The sequence below is a fragment of the Danio aesculapii genome, chromosome 8, assembly GCF_903798145.1.
Source record: "Danio aesculapii chromosome 8, fDanAes4.1, whole genome shotgun sequence".
Taxonomy (NCBI): Eukaryota; Metazoa; Chordata; class Actinopteri; order Cypriniformes; family Danionidae; genus Danio; species Danio aesculapii.
Genome location: NC_079442.1, coordinates 22,285,057 through 22,309,518, shown reverse-complemented (window position 1 = coordinate 22,309,518; position 24,462 = coordinate 22,285,057). Strand labels below are relative to the sequence as shown.

The 24,462-nt window shown below is 34.1% G+C and overlaps 1 protein-coding gene across 1 annotated transcript; it reads right to left on the bottom strand.

The window, feature by feature from the left end:
* Positions 1–14,786: 14,786 nt before the first annotated feature.
* On the bottom strand, positions 14,787–24,240 carry fbxo4 (F-box protein 4). Its single transcript, XM_056464355.1, has 7 exons — positions 23,930–24,240; positions 21,682–21,914; positions 19,830–20,053; positions 19,678–19,753; positions 18,827–18,996; positions 17,249–17,436; positions 14,787–15,210 (listed from the first exon to the last, which is right to left on the bottom strand). The coding sequence occupies exons 1-7, from the start codon at positions 24,062–24,064 to the stop codon at positions 15,127–15,129; spliced, it is 1,110 nt and encodes a 369-aa protein (XP_056320330.1). The 5' UTR covers positions 24,065–24,240; the 3' UTR covers positions 14,787–15,126.
* Between the last annotated feature and the right edge of the window lie 222 nt (positions 24,241–24,462).

The following is a 24,462-nucleotide window of genomic DNA, read 5'->3' as shown; positions in this document are numbered from 1 at the left end:
ATAGGCACACATGACACAGTCTACATATACACACATGATACATTCCATACATATACACATATGTCAGGGCTTGGGATAGAACCCGGGTCTCCGGCGTGAAAGGTGAATGACATACCAATTGAGCTACTGGGACTTGAAGAACCCATTAAACAAAAGCACAAGATACACTGCATACATTATACACTATATACCAATACACACATGATACACTCCATACATATACACACAATACACTCTATACATATACACACTTCACACATATGCACTCATGATCCACTCTATACATATACACACATAATACACATCCACTTTACACACACTTTACTTTATTTTACCCACACATATACTTATAATACACTCTATACATATACACACTTCACACATATGCACTTATGATCCACTCTATACATATGCACACATGATACAGTCTATACATATACACACATGATACACATCCACTTTTCACACACACACACAATATACTCCATACATTTGCACTTATGATACACTCTATACATATACACATATGATACAGTCTATACATATGCACACGATACATTCTATACTTATACGTATGCACACATGATACATTCTATAATTATACACACGACACAGTCTATACATAGGCACACATGAAACATTCTATACATATACACACATGACACAGTCTATACATATGCACACACGACACAGTCTGCATATGCACACATGATACATTCTATACATATAATAAACACGACACAGTCTATACATAGGCACACATGAAACATTCTATACATATACACACAGGACACAGTCTATACATATGCACACATGATACATTCTATACTTATACGTATGCACACATGAAACATTCTATACATATACACACATGACACAGTCTATACATATGCACACATGATACATTCTATACTTATACACACATGATACATTCTATACTTTTACACACGACACAGTCTATATATAGGCACACATGAAACATTCTATACTCATACACATATGACACAGTCTATACATTGCACACATGACACAGTCTATACTTATACACACATGATACATTCTATACTTATACAAACAGGACACAGTCTATACATATGAACACATTCTATACACGACACAGTCTATACATATACACATGACACAGTCTATACATATGCAAACATGATACAATCTATACTTATACGTATACACACATGATACATTTTATACTTATACACACGACACAGTCTATACATATGCACACATGATACATTCTATTATTATACACACGACACAGTCTATACATAAGCACACATGAAACATTCTATACATATAAACACAACAGTCTATACATAGGCACACATGACACAGTCTATACATACACATGACACACATATACACACATGATACATTCCATACATATACACATATGTCAGGGCTTGGGATAGAACCCGGGTCTCCGGCGTGAAAGGTGAATAACATACCAATTGAGCTACTGGGACTTGATGAACCCATTAAACAAAAGCACAAGATACACTGCATACATTATACACTATATACATATACACACATAATACACTCCATACATATACACACGATACACTCTATACATATACACACTTCATACATTTGCACTTATGATCCACTCTATACATATACACACATAATACACATCCACTTTACACACACTTTACTTTATTTTACCCACACATATACTTATAATACACTCTATACATATACACACTTCACACATATGCACTTATGATCCACTCTATACATATGCACACATGATACAGTCTATACATATACACACATGATACACATCCACTTTTCACACACACACACAATATACTCCATACATTTGCACTTATGATACACTCTATACATATACACATAAGATACAGTCTATACATATGCACTCTATACATATACACACAATACACGTGCACTTATGATCCATTCTATACATATTTACACATGATACACTCCATACATATACACTTATGATCCACTCTATACATATACACACATGATACACTTATAATACAGTCTATACATATGCACACATTATACACTTATGATACAGTCTATACATATGCACACGATACATTCTATACTTATACGTATGCACACATGAAACAATCTATACATATACACACATGACACAGTCTATACATAGGCACACATGAAACATTCTATACATATACACACAGGACACAGTCTATACATATGCACACATGATACATTCTATACATATGCACACATGATACATTCTATACTTATACGTATGCACACATGATACATTCTATAATTATACACACGACACAGTCTATACATAGGCACACATGAAACATTCTATACATATAAACACGACACAGTCTATACATAGGCACACATGATACATTCTATACATATACTCACGACACAGTCTATACATATGCACACATGATACATTCTATACTTATACGTATGCACACATGAAACATTCTATACATATACACACATGACACAGTCTATACATATGCACACATGATACATTCTATACTTATACGTATGCACACATGATACATTCTATACTTATACACACGACACAGTCTATATATAGGCACACATGAAACATTCTATACTCATACACATATGACACAGTCTATACATTGCACACATGATACATTCTATACTTATACATGAAACATTCTATACATATACTCACGACACAGTCTATACATATGCACACATGATACATTCTATACTTATACGTATGCACACATGATACATTCTATACTTATACACACGACACAGTCTATACATATGCACACGACACAGTCTATACAAAAACACACACGACACAGTCTATACTTATACATATGCACACATGAAACATTCTATACATATACACACGACACAGTCTATACATATGCACACGACACAGTCTATACAAAAACACACACGACACAGTCTATACTTATACATATGCACACATGAAACATTCTATACATATACACACGACACAGTCTATACATATACACACATGACACAGTCTATACATATACACACATGATACATTCTATACTTATACAAACAGGACACAGTCTATACATATGCACACATGATACATTCTATACTTATACACACGACACAGTCTATATATAGGCACCCATGAAACATTCTATACTCATACACATATGACACAGTCTATACATTGCAGACATGATACATTCTATACATATACACACGACACTGTCTATACATATGCACACGACACAGTCTATACATATACACACATGACACAATCTATACTTATACGTATGCACACATGATACATTCTATACTTATACACATGACACAGTCTATACATATACACACATGACACAGTCTATACATATGCACACATGATACATTCTATACTTATACGTATGCACACATGAAACATTCTATACATATACACACATGATACATTCTATACTTATACGTATGCACACATGAAACATTCTATACATATACACACATGACACAGTCTATACATATGCACACATGATACATTCTATACTTATACACACATGATACATTCTATACTTTTACACACGACACAGTCTATATATAGGCACACATGAAACATTCTATACTCATACACATATGACACAGTCTATACATTGCACACATGACACAGTCTATACTTATACACACATGATACATTCTATACTTATACAAACAGGACACAGTCTATACATATGCACACATGAAACATTCTATACAAATACACACATGACACAGTCTATATTTATACGTATGCACACATGATACATTCTATACTTATACAAACAGGACACAGTCTATACATATGAACACATTCTATACACGACACAGTCTATACATATACACACGACACAGTCTATACATATGCAAACATGATACAATCTATACTTATACGTATACACACATGATACATTTTATACTTATACACACGACACAGTCTATACATAAGCACACATGAAACATTCTATACATATAAACACAACAGTCTATACATAGGCACACATGACACAGTCTATACATACACATGACACACATATACACACATGATACATTCCATACATATACACATATGTCAGGGCTTGGGATAGAACCCGGGTCTCCGGCGTGAAAGGTGAATAACATACCAATTGAGCTACTGGGACTTGATGAACCCATTAAACAAAAGCACAAGATACACTGCATACATTATACACTATATACATATACACACATAATACACTCCATACATATACACACGATATACTCTATACATATACACACTTCATACATATGCACTTATGATCCACTCTATACATATACACACATAATACACATCCACTTTACACACACTTTACTTTATTTTACCCACACATATACTTATAATACACTCTATACATATACACACTTCACACATATGCACTTATGATCCACTCTATACATATGCACACATGATACAGTCTATACATATACACACATGATACACATCCACTTTTCACACACACACACAATATACTCCATACATTTGCACTTATGATACACTCTATACATATACACATAAGATACAGTCTATACATATGCACTCTATACATATACACACAATACACGTGCACTTATGATCCATTCTATACATATTTACACATGATACACTCCATACATATACACTTATGATCCACTCTATACATATACACACATGATACACTTATAATACAGTCTATACATATGCACACATTATACACTTATGATACAGTCTATACATATGCACACGATACATTCTATACTTATACGTATGCACACATGAAACAATCTATACATATACACACATGACACAGTCTATACATATGCACACATGATACATTCTATACTTATACGTATGCACACATGATACATTCTATACTTATACACACGACACAGTCTATACATATGCACACGACACAGTCTATACAAAAACACACACGACACAGTCTATACTTATACATATGCACACATGAAACATTCTATACATATACACACGACACAGTCTATACATATACACACATGACACAGTCTATACATATGCACACATGATACATTCTATACTTATACACACAGGACACAGTCTATACATATGAACACATGATACATTCTATACACGACACAGTCTATACATATACACACATGACACAGTCTATACTTATACACACATGATACATTCTATACTTATACAAACAGGACACAGTCTATACATATGCACACATGATACATTCTATACTTATACACACGACACAGTCTATATATAGGCACACATGAAACATTCTATACTCATACACATATGACACAGTCTATACATTGCAGACATGATACATTCTATACATATACACACGACACTGTCTATACATATGCACACGACACAGTCTATACATATACACACATGACACAGTCTATACATATGCACACATGATACATTCTATACTTATACGTATGCACACATATGTCAGGGCTTGGAATAGAACCTTGGTGTCCGGCGTGAAAGGTGAACGACTTATCAACTGAGCTACTGGGACTTGATGAACCCATTGCATACATGATACACTCCATACATATACTATATATACATATATACTATCCATACATGTCAGGGTCTGGGTCTCTGGCGTGAAGGTTAGTCACGTAACTACTGAGGGTACACACATGATATACTCTATACATATACACATAAGACACAGTCTATAGATATACACACATGATACACTCTATACATATACACACGATACACTCTATACATATACACACTTCATACATATGCACTTATGATCCACTCTATACATATACACACATGATACACTCCATACATATGCACACATGATACAGTCTATACATTTACACACATGATACACATCTACTTTACCCATCCACACAACGTACTCCATACATTTGCACTTATGATATACTCTATACATATACACATAAGATACAGTCTATACTGTACATATGCACACATTATACACTTATACACTTATGATACATATACACACGATACACGTATGATCCATTCAATACATTTATACACATACACACTTATGATCCACTCTATACATAAACACACGATACACATCCACACAATATACTCCCTACATTTGCACTTATGATACACTCTATACCAGGAGTGACCAAATTTGTTCCTGGAGGGCCGGTATCCTGCAGATCCTACACACATGACACAGTCTATACATATACACACGATACACTCCGTTCATATTCACTTATGATACAGTCTATACATATGATTTTACATTATCACTTTACACACACACACACAATATACTCCATACATTTGCACTTATGATACACTCTATACATATACACACATGATATACTCTATACATAAACACATAAGACACAGTCTATAGATATACACACATGATACACTCCATACATACACTCACGATACACTATATACATATACACACGTCATACATATGCACTTATGATCCACTCTATACATATACACACATGATACACACATTCTTAATTACATATTACATACATGTGTACTGTGCATATTTAAGTATATAACTGTAACTATATGCTGCACATGAAATATACAAACACGTTTATAATTACAATGTAACAACATAGTAACTACATCCAAGATAAAAGGTTGTAATTACATATTACGTGTACATGTATATAACTCTACCACAAAAAATGTACAATATACAAAAACACATTTACAATAATATCATAGATGTAATAACAGTGATATATCAATGTAATTATAATGTAATAAAAATGTAATTGCATGTGTACTGCATATATTTACGTATAAATGCAGTACTGTACATGAAATATACAAAGAAACTTAAGTTTATAAATATTATTGTAATATAATATAAATACAAGAAGTGACATGGAAACAATGTGCAAGGTCACGTAGAATTTCTCTTGTTATTAACTACATAATGGAAAAAGAAGGTTTAGCGAAGTAGAAAATGTACTTATTTTGCTCACCTGGCCTTTGAAGAGAATTAGCAATTTCTCCTCGACGTTTTTTCTTTTTTAACCCCGTTGTGATATTGCTCAGATGACACAAGGGTGTTGCTGCCAAATTGCTACTAGTTTTTCCTTCATTTCTTGGGTCCAAATGAACTGAAAATGAGCGCTTTAACCTCCTGCTAGCCTCGCCGATGTTATTTTCAATCAGAACATATTTCACATGGCATGATTTTGAATCGCTGACATGTCCAGATATTTCGCATACCAAATATCAGTGTCGGCGACTCATCGGCGATTCTCTCAGATCGCGTCCTTGACAGTTCACACTGTGTGATTGTTATTCACACTGTAAGAGGCTAAATTATTATATGCGTTTGTTTATATGACAAAACATGTCTTTTTGACTCAAGAAGGTCCATACTGACTCCAAAGGCAGATACTGTCAAGATCAGGGACTGGTATGTGGACTTTGGGGGTTTTACGATGTGGTCACATGTTGATTGGTCAGTTTGAATGTCTCAGTATTTGGGCTTTAGTCACATGGTCAAGAAAGATACAAAATAGGTGGTAAAACACTGCTCTGGCTCTTTTCTTTTCCTGGCCTGTCTTTTCCTGGTCTGCTTTCCTCCTCTGCTCCTCTCCTCCTTTGGAGTCTATCTTCGCTGACTCTACTGCAATCAGGCTAACTTTTGGGCCTGCTCTCTTTGTCTCTCTCTCCCTGCCCCTGTGTCTCTCCTTCTACCTATGGTAACTTTAATTTTACATTTAAGCTGGGTACAATTTATATCATATTTTTTATCATTTCATATTTGATCATTTTATACAGTTATTTTGTAACTAATTCAGTTGTAACCATAGCAAGTTATTGTCATTAAATCATCTCATTTTCAAGTATTGGTGAATTACTTTTGATTTAACTTCAACACTTAACTGTTCCATATTGCAATACAATACAATCACATAATATCAATGCTCTCCCACATTTATAGCTATTAATACTGCCCATTCGGCAGAACTACATATCGAACCGCTGTGGTTTTAAAACCCAATTCTACAACGTGAACGAGCAGCGATTTGCCTGTGATTTCAGGAATTTGTCGGCAATTTCTCAAAACCTGTCAGCGGGTCAAAATCAGGGCTAAAATCATGCAGTCTGAACTTGACATGCTAATCTAGCTAAAAATAGTGCTTAATGTAACCAAAATTGAGTTTTAAATCTCATAATTAAATAGAAAAAGGTGAATTGGGTAAGCTAAATTGGCCGCAGTGTATGTGTGTGAATGTCCCAGTGATGGGTTGCAACTGAAAGGGCATCCACTGTGTAAAACATGTGCTGGATAAGTTGTCGATTCATTCCGCTGTGGCGACCCCCCATTAATATAGGGACTAAGCTGAAAAGAAAAGGAATGAATGAATACATTTAATAGAAAACGAGGCTAATAACAGCATAAAGGTCCATTTTTTGAGATAAAAGAACCAACCCTTTCAGCAGGCTGGCTACGGGCCTGTTTAAGAAGAGGCCTTTGTACTAGAAAGAGGTGTTTTAATGAACTCACTGACATTCTCAGTAGCTTGAGTAAAAACAAAACAATTAGCATCCTTGTCAATGCTTTAATATAGTATGCAAATAACATGTTTTCCTCATATACTGCCATGCAGGGATGATACTAATGGAGTTTAACGTTGAGGAATACAAATAAGACATTAAACCCTAATTGGCAGCGAGAGATGGAAGTGTGTAAGGAGAAGGAGAGGAACATGGAGCCATGTGTGAAATATAGTTATATTTATAGAACAAAAATAAACTACATACTATCCATAATTCATAAAGGAAGACATAGGAATACAAATATATACTAACAAGGCCAAACCTGCAGATGAAATTCAGACCTGTTGCTCGTCTTTTGTGAGGGCGACTGGTAACCATAACAATGCTGGGTGATGTCGCAAGGATCATCTGAAGAGAAAATAGGACAAATTATTTTCACAGATAGGAAACAACTGCATTATATGCTCTGACAGGAAAACTGTCTATGAGTGGAACAAAATATGATACATTACTGTAAAAAGGAAGAAAAAAATACAATAATGTGCAGAGACTCTGACCTACTGTGCATGATGGAAAAATCGGAGTAAACAACCCACATCCTAACATAAGAACTGATATGTTAGTCACGCTGTCGTGACCCACCTCTTTATCTGCGCAGCTCTGTTTTTCAGTCCATGACACAGGTATTCAAAAGTGTTACTCAGAGCAGAATCAGATCAAAGTGACCAGTATGAAAATCAGCATATAAATGCAATGCTTTCTTTGTCTTAACCTGCTCAGTCATTACTGTATGTGCTCTTGGATTTCTCTCACTGGTGTGTACAAGACATAACAACAGGCAAAATGAAAGCCATTATGTTCTCTTTACTGCAACATGTTTGGATGAGATTCAGTCTGATTGGAGATATTTGATTATTTTTCCGCCACAACTTGGATGGAATATTATAATCTCAGGTGGTGTATTTTTAGTTTGAATGAGGACATGTTGTTGAATTTAACTCTTATAACAGAAGTAAGACTGTCTGTCTGACTGTCTATCTGTCTATATCATCCATTTATCTATCTATCCATCTATCCGTCCGTCCATCCATCCATCCTCAATCCATATTTAATCCATCCATCCTTCAGTCTCCAGTCTCAATCAATCCATCCATCCAACCATCTGACTTCAATCAATCTTAAACCCATCTATCATCAATCCATCCATCCATCCCTCCGTCCATCCGTCCATCTGTTCGTCCATTCATTCATCCATCCATCCTCAATCCATTCATCCATCCACCCTCAATCCATCCATCCATCCATCCATCCATCCATCCATTCATCAATTCATTCTCAATCCAGCCATCCATCCATCCTCAATCCATCCATCAATCCATCCTCAATCTACCCATCCTCAATCAATCTATCCTTAATCATCCATCCATCCATACTCAATCCATCCATCCATCCCCAATCCATCCATCCATACTCAATCCATCTATCCTCAATCATCCATCCATTCATCCCCAATCTATCCATCCATCCATCCATCCATCATGTTTAAACATAATAGTGTTAACCACATTGAAACCTATTGATAGTGATAAAATTATGCATTTAAAGCCTATGCAATGGCATTGTGAGGTTTTATGCAAATATAACATTTTAGTTTTGATAGTTTCATTAATTTTAATGAATGTTTTTTTAATTGTTTCAATAATCATGTATTATTGCTGTTTTCTGATCTAATCAGTTAGAATCAGACCTCTTTACAGAGTATCACGAGCAACTGCTAACGGTTATTGTCTTGTTCCAAAGTGTAAGACCTCCTTTGGTCAATCTGTTTTCTCTGTTTAGAGAACCAAATTGTGTAATGATTTAACTGTTAGCCTATAATTAGAAAATAATGTTCTTAAAAATTGGTTAAAAACAAAACAGCAGTGTTTACACAAATAGTGAACTATTAGTTAGTTTGATCATGCCACCTTTGCTTTTGCCTTACAATTTATTGTAAAGATTTATAATGTTGTGTATATGTATTTATTGTATTTTCATTTTATGTTAAGCCTTCATTGGACAGGCGTTGAGAGTTAGTAATTCTGTTAATACACTTAAATGCATTTGGTTTGTCAAGTGTAATTGTGATGTCCATGTCAAATAAACAATAAATAGTAAATAATAATAACAAACAATTAATAGCTCATAATATTTGTCTTTGCCATGGCAGTACATACATTTTTGTTATTTTGGAAGATACTAGTATTCAGCTTAAAGTTCAATTTAAAGGCTTAGCTAAAAAAAATGAGTTAGCTAGACAAGTCATATACTCAAGAGAAGTCCTATTTTTTAAGTCATAAATTCTAATACTGACCTCAGCAGTTTTTACATTTTTACAAATGTTTGTATTTTTATTTCAGCAAGACTAAAAGAAATAAGACTTTCTCCAGATGAAAATTATAATGAGAAATAGTTTGAAAAATCTCCTTGCTGGTACACAGTGCTTTGGCTTTAAAAAATAATTACAGTTTAACATTAGGACTAATAATTTTGTCTTCAATTCTGTCCATCAATGTTTGTATATTACGGAAGCCCTGAACCACAAGGTGAAAAAAAAGCACCCTTGGTGGTGAGGGGGAAAAAAAAAAAAAGAAAACTTATGTCGTTATAACGAGATATTATGTCGTTATAAAGAGATATTATGTTTTTATAATGACATAATAGCTTGAACTGCAAGTAAAAAAAAAAAAAAAGCAGTCTTGGTGGTGATAAAAAAGAGAAAACTTATGTCGATATAACAAGATATTATGTCGTTATAACGAGATATGTTGTTATAACGACATAATATCTTGAACCGCAAGGTGAAAAAAAAAGCAGTCTTGGTGGTGATAAAAAATAAGAAAACTTATGTCATTAAAACGAGATATTATGTCGTTACAACAACATAATATCTAATTATAACGACATAATATCTCGTTATAACGACATAAGTTTTCTTTTTTTTTCCCTACCACAAAGACTGCTTTTTTTTCACCTTGAGGTTCAGTGCTTCCTTAATATATCTTGTGATTGGAAATAGAAAATAAAAAACCCAAACTAAAGTAAACTATAAAATTTGCACATATATTTGATGTAGTTACATAACATTACTAGTTACTTTAAAAAGGCAATCCATCCATCCATCCAACCATCCATCCATCCATCCATCCATCCATCCATCCATCCATCCATCCATCCATCCATCCATCCATCCATCCATCATGTTTAAACATAATAGTGTTAACCACATTGAAACCTATTGATATTGATAAAATTATGGATCTAAAGCCTATGCAATGGCATTGTGAGGTTTTATGCAAATTAAACATTTTTAGTTTTGATAGTTTCATTAATTTTAATGAATGTTTTTTAAATGTTTCAATAGTCATGTATTATTGCTGTTTTCTGATCTAATCAGTCAGAATCAGACCTCCTACAGAGTAACACGAGCAACTGCTAACGGTTATTGTCTTGTTCCAAAGTGTAAGACCTATAACAACATAAGTTTTCTTTTTTTTTTTTCTCCTCACCACCAAGACTGCTTTTTTTTCACCATGAGGTTCAGGGCTTCCGTAGTATATCTTGTAATTGGAAATAGAAAATAAAAAACCCAAACTAAAGTAAACTATAAAATTTGCACACATATTTGATGTAGTTACATTACATTACTAGTTACTTTAAAAAGGCAGTAAGGGTGTAATCTTAAAATAAGCAGTGGAAATAAGCAAACAATCTCATCCTCAAAGATTTGGTGTCTGTCTTGCTACATCAAATCAAGGCTTAAGTAAGCTACAGTGAGATGTGTGGAGGAAAACTGTTTGCAAAGGCTTCTGGGATATGAAAAGATTTTTTTTTTTAATGCAGAAAGGTCAACACTTTCTCCATTATGTCAAATTTCATTACAGTGCAGCCAGCCATCTCTACCATTCAGGTTAGACTTAATGCATCCAAATTGCGGCAATTATGATTTCAGTTTAAAACAGCCTTTTTAAAGACAATAATTATTGTTATACATAATCATTTCATGAGTAAGACAAGAGATTGCAAGAGAAACAATTCTGTTCCTTCTCCAGGGAATCACACAAAAGGACTAAATATATTACAATACATTTCTTATTTTATTTCACAAGGAATTTGAAACAATGAATATATAATAATATAAAAGCAAGCACTTAGAGCTCGTAAATGATTCACTTGACAGAAAAAAACTGACCTGTCTAATCTATCAGGCTTTCAACCTTTAAAACATCTTCGTAAGGAAAAAAAAACCTCATTTCTTTAAAGGCGCACTTGAGGCAACCTTTATACTCATATCGACTCCCATTTTTCACTATTTCAAGTGTCTCGGTTTGACAGTTCAAGCATGCTCGGTTGCAGTGTGGCCTTTAGTAATGCTGAACTTTAGGATTAGTCTTAATTAGTTTAACATATTACCTCTGCAAAAGGCTGACAAACGTTTTAATTAAACGAAGAAAGGGAAAATGGCCGCAGGGTGTCGCCGACAAAGACAAGACAGAGACAAAGCAATACCTAAAAATCTCCTGAACGCTGGCCAGTAGATGACCTCCACCCAGAATAAAACCGGGCAGCAGGTTATGCTCGGTCAGTGTTCTTGTTGTTGTCCTTATATCTCGTAATAAAGCGAGACTGGTGCCTCTCTGTGGACAAAAGAGGTAAAACATCCTTCACGAGTTGTCACTACATGAACGTGAACGTGTTACACATTGTTATTACCTTTCACGTTAAGTCAATCGCCAAAAGTTGTTTATCTATTTTAAGATTTATGAGTATAGACCATTTCAGTGTGGTCATGTCATTGGCCCATGAACATTTCCTGCTTCAAAGTATTTTAGAACTGGAACAAGAAGCAATCAGTCATAAGTACTTAATGTTAAAATAACTATCGTAAGTATTTTTCAATACGTGGCTCTTTTGGACACTAGGAAGTTACAGAAATTAATAATGTCAAACAGGAAATGCGTTGGGACCGTTGTTTTTTCTTTATAAATAGTCTAACGAGAATTTGTTATACTGTGCTTTATTCAACACTTACCTCCAATACTGAATTTAGATCCATTAAACTGTATCCCTTGAGTGAATTTCTGCATGTTTTGTCAACGAATGTGAGTGAATCAATGAATCATTTACACAACTGATTCGGAGATTATTCGACGTTGTCAAGAGTTTTAAAATACAAAAAACAAGTAAATAAAATAGAAACATATAAAGATGCCTAAAATGTGAGTTACTTATATATATATATATATATATATATATATATATATATATATATATATATATATATATATATATATAAATAAATTCATAATAATGTAATTTTGAAAATGTTGGCCTGTGTGTGTTTTTTGAGTATCATTTTTGATCATTTCTATCTTATTTGCAGTTTGTTGCAGATACTAATATTCATGTAACCAAAATGTGATATGGAATTCGAAAAGCTTGTAATAAAGCAATGAAATGTATTTAAATATCACCTGACACTCCACAGTATAGATTTCCCAATACTGTTCCTCAAAAGTGCAGTGTATTAAAAAATGTAATAAGATTTACATATGATAGTTTTTATTATTACTAAGTAAATCTAAGTTTGGGAAAAGTAAATTATTGCTAAAACTATAACTCAAACATGGCACATTCTAAACCTCTTAGCAAATGGAAACAAAGCAAACCCACTACACTAAGGAAGCAAAACAATTACAAAAAATAAGTCAACTTAGCAGTGACAAGTTATAACTAATTACTCCCCTTTACCCACTTTTGTAATGTAACAAATAACTTTCTTTAAATGCAAAAGAGCTGCTGCTGCTCTCCGCCCCCTTTCCAGAAGGTGGAGTCTTTACAGCCTGTGTCTCTGATACTCTGAAGACTAAACCTCTGATTTAGTTTATCTGGTGAATGGCACTCACATGACACAGCTGTTTATCAACATCATCATAAAAATATATTATCTGTAAGCAGTTTAAACTCCTGACAGACTATTTCAGGATGCAAACATCCAAAACATATGCAAAGACAGACAACTCTTTGAGTCCTTATGTTACATGAGTATTACAGTTTTGAAACACTGCTCTTTTTTTTAAATAGACTAATTTTTTAATTTCATGAGTGTTAAACAGTGCTCTTTATTATTTTATGTTTATTTAGTAAAATGACTTAAATTCACTATTTAATAAAATAAAAAAGTATTATAGTGTTAAAAAAAGGATTTTTAATGGAGTGACAGTGTGCAACATGATTATTAGAACAATTTCAGTCATGTTGAGCTCTGAAAACAGAGTAGTAGATACAAGACAGCAAGATTTATAGTGTAAGTTACTACATATGCATATAAAAATAAATGATATAGCCAATATATCATATAAGAGACAACATTGAGACAAACCAATAAGAGTTCAAAAAAGTGCAATGCATAAAAAACATTTTGAGTCACTGAATTATGTCAATTTCATGGTATGACTGTGATCACCACAGAAGTGCAAAAACTAATAATAGTGTGATTGGTATGTAGTATGCTTCAGATAATCAGATTTTGAAATGCATCCTGTTATATTATAATAATAAATCAGTTTTGGTGGTTACAGCTTGACTCCAGAGTGTCTCAGCAGCCAATCAATGCCATCCAGCAGTCCGGTCAGTGTTTCTGCAGTCGTGTCCTGAACCTAAAGTGTGACAAAAACAGATTGATGTTGATAATGGTATATATGATACATTTTGTTTTGAGATGCAGACACACAATAACCATCACCAGCTCCAGTCGTAAGCTTCAAATCTCAAACGCATTACAAAATTTACATCAGGTTTGATTTTGGAACACCATTGTTTCTCATGTACATTACCTGACAAAAGTCTTGTAGCCTATTCAAATTTTAGGAACAACAAATAATAACTTGACTCCTTGTTGATCATTTAGTATCAGAAGTGGCTTATTTGACAAGCAAATGCCTCTAGATAATATGAGCATGCCTTGATTTTAAATGAGTAATTAGGACAGTAAGGTCAGATTTAACTTCTTGTCACTTAACAGAAATAATGTACAGTATAGAATATACAGTCATGATGCAGTGGAAAAAGAATGACTATTGTGTATAACTCTCATGAGCTTGGAGGACTGCATCCATACATCTCTGCAATGACTCAAATAAATCATTAATAAAGTCATCTGAAATGGCAAAGAAAGCGTTCTTGCAGGACTTCCAGAGTTCATCAAGATTCTTTGAATTCATCTTCCATGCCTCCTCCTCTATCTTACCCCAGACATGCTCAATAATGTTCATATCTGGTGACTAGGTTGGCCAATCCTGCAGCATCTTCACCTTCTTTGCCTTCAGGAATTTTCATGTAGAGGCTGAAGTATGAGAAGGAGCGCTTTCCTAATTGCCCTCTCCTGTGGTTTGTAATGTAATGTCCAGCATCATGGGCTGTTGATGTTGCCATCTACACTGCAGATCTCTCGCACCTCTCTAACCCCAAACCATGATTTTTCCTTCACTGATTTGACTGATTTCTGTGAGAATCTTGGGTCCATGCAGGTTCCAATAGGTCTTCTGCAGTATTAGTGATGATTGGGATGCAAGTCAACAGATGATTCATCAGAAACATCTACCTTCTGCCACTTTTCCAAATAATCAACTAGAACTATGATTGAGTACATCTTTAAAATAAGAAAAAAAAAACAGTTCCATTTAGTTCCTCACATAATTACTGTTTAAATGTTTAAAGTTTTTTTGTAATAATTATTTTTGCAAACAACAAAGGAGCTAAGCACAACGAAAGTAAAATATACGTAAGGACGTAGTCACAATAGGAGGGATTTACTGAGAGAAAATCAGTATTTAAAGACATTTTAAGACAAATTAATAAAAAAATGTGCGAGTACAATCACTAGAAATATAATGCGTTGCATTAAAACGTTTGACCAATAGGTAGTGCTTTACCAAACTGATGTGATGTGGACAATATGAGCTACAATGACACATCAACTTTCGAGTAAACATTGTCAATGCTTTGCAGATATATGTTATGCAAGTTTGCCAGTTCTGGGTTGCGGCAGAAGGGCATCCAATGCGTAAAACATATGCTGGAATAGTTGGCGGTTCATTTCGCTGTGGCGACCTCTAAAATAGAGACTAAGCCAAAGGAAAATGAATAAATGAATGTTATGCAAGTATAATTTGGTGAAAAATCACATGAATGTTCTAGGAGGAGTTCGAAAAAAAAAAGTTTTCAAAGAAAATGATTAGGGGAGACAGGAATCACTGATGAAGATGCTACTGTTTCATGACTAATACTATCAGCAGCTTTTGAAATTCCATTATAATTTTTCCCCTTATAATTATAACAGTTTTCTTTTTATTTTTACAAATTTTGGACAGTTGGTTTTGCTGGATGGATTAAGACAGATAATGCGAAAATTTTTGTGGTTAATGTGCAGATTTCACAACTATGCTGTACAGTCCTATTGTCAGTATAATGAAAAAATAATTAAAAACAGACGAAAAAGAGCTCTGTGCCCAGATTTAATTATTTCTAAATTTACATATGCATGCAACAAAAGAAATATGCCTGAAATATGAAATATATCCTGAATTTTGAAAAAACCTAAACATGTAACCAAGTGTGTAAAGAAAAGTTTCGCCAAGTCTCATAAAAATGATGATGTCAGCTGAAAGAGCAAACATGTTGGTTTTGATGTCTTACCATCCAGGGGTTGACAAGTGAGCTGAGCTGAAGCTGATGGGCGACGGTCACACAATGTATCCTGTGTCCATCTGGTGTTTCTCTAGACATGCAGGAGAGCACCAGGACAGGACGGGACGCAGTGCCCACTGCTGGCTCTAACATAACTCTGATTTGTGCACTTTCCTCCTCCCAGCTTTTGTCCATTCCTTTATTAATATATAAACGAGAGGAATGCTATATAAATTGCAAAGTCAATTACAATGTTTCAGCAAGCAGGACTGTTTAATGGAACGCCCCACTTTATTTATTTATGTTTGAAAAAAATACACTTATTTTACAACTCCCTTAGAACTTGAGCCCTAGAGTTGAGTTGTACTATTTTTGAAGCCGTTCAGTCAATCTCTGGGTCTGGCAGGAGCACTTTTAGCTTAGCATTACATATTGAATTGGAACAGACAATTAGCATCTTACAAATATAATACTATTTACCTATCTAAAAGCTTGTCTCTGTAGTTACATCGAGTACTAACGCAGCAGGCACACAACATCATAAGACATTAATATTAGGTTAGATTTAGGCTGTGACATCAGGTAACCAAAATTCAATGTCTAGCCAGTGTCTAAGGACAATGTATTTTGACGTCCAAAAACGACATCAAATGATGTTGATGTTTGGTTGATTTTAGATTATGTTGGAAAGTCCAACGTCAAGACAACATCTTAAACCAACGTCATATAGACGTCAAATATTCATATTTATTTGTTCGATATGGCAACCAAAGTCCAACGTCTGATAGATGTTATGGTAACACAACGACAACCTGTGAGATCATTAGAAGTTGATATTTGCTTGATTTTAGGTTGGACATTGGACATTGATGTTGGCCTGACAACTGGTTCTAATGTCAACCTGATTTTCATTCCCAAACAAAATGCAATGTCCTCTCAACGTTGGGGTACAAAGTCAATCTGACGTCATGTTGACATCCTGTGCCTGCTGGGAAGATGAAGAAAAAATAAAAGTTGCTTTTTATAGGCAGATATGGCTAAGAACTCTACTATCATTCTGGCGTAATAATCAAGAAACTGCAAAGAGTAATATAATTTAGTAGAGTAAAATTGCGCCTGTTTCAGGCATGGTACTGCAGTAAAGTTTCTTGATTATTACACTGGAATGATAGTATAGTTCTTAGCCATATCTGCCTATAAAATAGCAACTTTTATTTTTTCTTCATCATCCGAGACCGGTGGTCTTAGTTCACGGTGTAACCACAGAAGAGTCAAGCTTTAAATTGGAAAATTATTCAAACGTTTTGGAAATTATGAAGTGAGATTCTAATGATCTAATCCGATTCAATGATTTATGCTAAGCTAAGCCAAGAGTACTCTCGCCAGATGAGGAGTTTATCTGAATGGATTAAAAAAAAGGTAAAATGGAATGGTTTAACTCTAGGGTTCTTGTAAAATAAGCCTGATTACAAAAAAGTGAATTGTTCCTTTAAAGAAACTCATAAACAAGCACAATTTATATTTGTCTACAAAAATGTTTTTCCAGGACAAGCCTATAAAAATGAAGCTCAAACAAGACAGTCAAACCTCTTTCTGTCTCAGCATTGGCAACAAAGATGAATCCATTCACAGCTTGGCACACTTGATTAAACATGGGGTTGAGGCTTGCGGGTACGTTGGACTCACTGTCCTCTTCATAGACGAAGATTTTACTGCGCAGACTGAGGTGCTCCAGACGAGCCCTTTCTCGCTCCATCCTAAATCAAAGACAAACACTTCCATTTATAAATTCAAAATGTATTCTGTGACACATTTACACATCAGCTTCCATGGAAATTGATTTAAAGTCAAACGCAGAAGTGCTACAAAAATGCCATTCATGTTTATATGTATAAGTTAAATTTATCCAAAGGGGGCTAACTTAACTGAACAAACGTGAAACTTAAGATAAAATGAGATATTTAGCAAAATGGACATGCTGTCCTTTTTTTATAAAATGAAAGTTAAACATTTACATTGATTCAAAAATATTTTGTATGAATTTAAACACATTAAACTTTAGTTTAAGTGACATTTAAATGATTTTTTTGTTACAAAACATATACATTTAAAAAAATTCTTGCTTTTTACTTTCTATTTATCATATAATAAATCATTAAATGTAAAATATAACACAATTAAACAGTTTTTTATTACACATTGATAAATAAAAAATATCAAGCATATTAAATATAATAATTCCACTGAACACTGAAGGCCGGAGCAATAACTTCTGAAAATTCAGTTTTGCATTCACAGAAATAAATGATATTTGAAAGTTTTAAAGCAAAATCTTTTACATTTTTTATTTTAAAGTATTCTGTTCCAAAAGCCATGCAACTACAGTAAAATAACACATATAATCATAATTATGTATTATAATAGCAAATAATAATCACCTGTTATTTGAATATAATGTTGCAATGTTAAATCTGTGTTGATCTTTGTACTTAAAACTGATTCCAGATCCGATACCTGAAAAAAGTACAGAGGAATCCAGTCAGAGTCAAGAAAAATAACCATCTATCTAATAAAAGTAATCCCACTGTACCATCAATCTGTCGTTGAGGTATTCCTGCTATGGGCAGAATTTCAGGAGAATTCATCATCACATTCATTAGGGAAACCTCTAACTGCTCAAGCCCAGGGCCGAACATGGCGAACTGCGGCTCTGCAACAGGAACAAAGGATTGGAAGAAGGAAGTCACAGACTCAAACGCTGCCCTGGGCTGATGGCGCCATTGGTTTCGACAGGCTGGGCAGACACGTAGATACCTATGGGTGTCATGCCAAAATGCATATATTAGTAAACGTTACAGGTGTTGGATTACCGACAACCTTAATAGACATAAACCATTATTATGAAAGTAAAAAATAATTAACAGCAGACAATTGAATTCAATCAAAAATAATGCACACCTATGATGGAGATATATAGTGGAAATCATAATTAGAGAGCTGCCTACAATTTTCTACACTCCAGGGTGGCTGCTTAATCCTATTTGAAGATATCTTAAGAGATTAAAGACAGATTTGGGCATATTTCATGAGTTACATCAAATCTGAAGGACAGCTGCAAGGAAGAAATAGAAAATTGGTTGATCCAAAACAGGGATTTCAAGAATGTTGCACTTTTAAAGTATCAATAACTCATTTATGTCCCCCAGAAATGCTAGTCATCCACAAAAGACAAATGCATGACAGGATAATGACAAAGACAGGATAATGTGTAGAATCTTGATAATGAGTTGAGTTAGGTATATACTGTGGTCAGAGCCAACTCTAAATGGGCAGGTCAGCTCCAAATGGCAGGAACATAAGCTCTAAGTGGGCTGTACAATTATCCTGCAGCTTTTGAATGATTTATTTACTTTCATGTACATGAGTCCAACCTATGGTGTATTATTAACATCTACCCCTACCCCAACCCTAAACCCCAATCCTAACCCTAAATAAGGCTGCAGCATTATATACTTGAATCAATTTAACACTTCAACTGGAAATGCTTAACTAGGCGACCTATACGACAAACATGCCTTTTCGTGGACCTGCACAAGAAGGATGCATAACTGATACATACATCAAAAAAGACCCTAAGTCACGTATTTCAATTCAACACACCTTTTCAATTCGTGCCTTTTGGCGTGTTAGATGCTTTTGAACACATGTAGGTGCTGCCTGTCAATTAAACAACGCTTCTATGTATATTCTTGCTGTCAATTGCGGGAAAAAGGGTCGATAAAAGGTTTATAATAAACCGCTGTGAGTTTGAAGCTTTAACTGCAGGTGCTGTGCGATTTAAACTGCGACTTAAAACTGATTATAACTGAGGCGATTTAAACCAAAATACACAACGACACTATCAAACATATCTACAATGATTAGAAATATACTTACTGAGTTATTAACGCACAGCAACACCACACGAAGAAAAGACGAACTTTAAAGGAATACACAATGTGAGGAAAGCTCTGTTATAGTGCACTAAACAAGTCTGAACAAGTTCGACTCACGCATGCACGAGGCAGGCAGTTCTGTACAATTACGTAATCTATCGGCTTAAAGATATCGGCCTAATGACATCAAACCGATAACAATAACATTAAAAATATAATTTATCGGCCGATAACGATATGGCCGCCGATATATTGTGCATCCCTACTACAGATAGGTGTGTTGAAGCAGAGCTGGAACTAAACTCTGCAGGGTTGCCGCCATCCAGAAACTGAGTTTGACACCCCTGAACTAATGCAATACTTATTTATAAAAACTTTAATTATATATTATAATGATATGATTATAGTTATTATAATTAATGCAGTTATTACAGAGAGAAAGAGTGCATCCAGGGCTGAATATTTTTTGTTATCAAAGTGTCCTCTGTCTCAGCTTTAAGCACTTACTCTGCCATATAATCAAACTGCATCTCAGAGTCCTCCAGCACAGCTGAGCTATTGAGCTTGACCCGAGGCAGTGATAAATGGTCAACTGACTGCCAGAGAGGCAGATCACGCAGCAGGAAGTACTTCCACAGGACGGGGTCTCGAACCATTGACCGCCAATACGTGCTGGTGCCTCCCAGTCTGCAGAGGTCTTGCGGAGACAGGAAGGTCATGATGAGGAACTGCATGTCAACCTGTGTGTTTAAATAAGAAAAAAAGGAGGATTGTTTAAAAGATTGGACAGCTGCTGGTGTTTTTGTTCCTTCTTCCTACTTTTAATAATAATAAAAATACAAATTTGTCATTTATTACTGTGATGCAAAGCTGATTTTTCTGTATCATTACTCTAGTCTTCAGTACTTCATCATGCTTCATGTTGTTTTGTTGCTTAAAGAAACATTTCTTATTATTATCAATGTTGAAATCAGTTCTGCTTAATATTTTTGTGTGAATAACATTTTTTTTTCAGAGATTGACTTCGATAAATCGAATAAGGCACTATGCTTTACAAAATTCGTTGTAAACAAGAAAACTTAGTGTGTGTTCTTCTACTGTATATCATTTAATGCACTTTTGTTCATGTCAAGTGTGATGAACTCTAAATTTAATAACTAATGGACTTTTTTTTCCTTTTTAAACACTTCTTAAACACTTACATCCTGTGTAAAAGAAAAGGAAACCATTAGAGATATTAACCCTGCAACCTACTTTGAGAGGGTTTGTTTTGTGAGAACGTATCTTTCTTTTGTAATTAAAGAAAAATAAATCTACATCTGTTTTATCATTTCCCATTTTTAAAGATTTTTCAGTCTCTGTGTGTTTTTTCTCCTGTTCTCCTTGTACAGCTATTACTATTTTTCTGATCAGAAATTAATTACAAGGTGCTTTCACTTGGTAAATCTCCATACGTCATAACCATCTATTGTAAGCATGATCTGACTTATGTCTTTAAGAATATGTCCAAAGCTCTGAATGTAAAGACTTTGAAATCAAAATTTTTAGACCATTTTAGGTTATATTTTATGATGACACAGTTTTATAGTTTTGGTTAACTTTCGTAATGTCCTTAGTGTTGTGATCAGTGTTGAGGGTAATGCATTACAAGTAACTCTAGTTATGTAATAACATTACTTTTCTAATTACTTTTCTGTAGTTGTAAAAAAATGATTTGCTGAATTGAAATTTGTGTAATCACGTTGAATCACGCACTCAATAAGAGAATGTGCTCCCCTCGGGAACAGACAGAAACCAAGATGGCAGAGCCTTACGTTTATGTGATGTAAGTACTCATTATTTTGAACACATGTAAGGGGATTACAGTCTCAATGGACAGTGATTTTACTGAACTAATACAGTAGACAAAAATACAAAAGTACACATTGCTTTCAAATGTCATTAATCTGTATATTAGATTAGATTAGATTCAACTTTATTGTCATTACACATGTACAAGTACAAGGCACGGAATGCAGTATGTATATATGGCATGTATAGCGTCAGGAAGTTCTCAGAAGGTAACGTTGTTCAAAAAAATTTTTAATTAGTTTTTTTTAAAGGTAAATGAAGGTTATAGTGTGTGATTGAATGCAGAGCTCTAGTTAAAAAAGAACAAAGAAAAATACAATGCAAGTTCTGAAAGAGATCAAGCCTCAGACCAGTGTGAAAAAGTAACTTAAAAGTAACAAATTACTTTCCGTAAAAAGTAACTATGTACTATGTATGTAATACAACTAGGTACTTTTTTGGGAAGTTACTCAGTATTGTAATGCATTACTTTCAAAAGTAACTTCCCCCAACACTGCTTGTGATGATGTCTGCATATCTGAGATATGTCCACTCTTTTATTTTATTTTTTCTCTCACTGTTAATAAGCATTGTATTTTCTTACTATCACTTGTAATGCAAAACAGTATTAAACAATTCAGTATAATGATATCAGCTTGTTCACACAAGACATAAAAAAATATTACGTTAAAATAACTCCAAATAGAAAACTGAATTAAACAATATGGTGAAATTTTGCGTTGATGTCAATTTTAAATATGATGCGTAGTGTTGCAGAATGCAGTGTACACTGTATAGTAGTCATGTTGTGACTACTAGTAGCCTAAATACACATATTTAATAAATCGTCAGATTTAAAAAAAACTTCTAAAAATATACAACAAATAAAAAAAATTAAGAAAATTATGTAAAACTCGTGTCTTACCGACAAATTATCCAGAGAGGCTCCCACGACATCATCACTTGGCCCATCACTTTGCTCATTTCTATGTCGTCTTGTGTCAAAAAATCTATCTCTGATACTCCTGAGACTTTGCACGACTATAGATCGGCTCAACATACTGTTGACACTTATTTATCAACTTCTTTATGTAGCCTACGTTCTGACAAGAGCAACAATGCGAACACATTTGCTTTAATTCTTTACGTTTCAGTCAACTATTAGATACAGTTTCCTTTGTGCAAGCTAATGCTGTTTTATTTTCCCGGAACTGTCAAAAGTTACACGTCTCTCGTGTTTTCGTAGGCGTGTTTGCAACGTTACGTACAGTAGTGCATTATGGGAATTGTAGTTTTGGAATACGGTACATTTAAGTTTTGTTTATTGTACATTAAACTAATAAGCAATTTAACAAATCCATTTATACATTATGAATTTATCATTGTATACCAACTAATTTTAACATCACAAACTGATTTTATTTTGCGTTTTATGTATTAATCCATTTAAAAGTGATT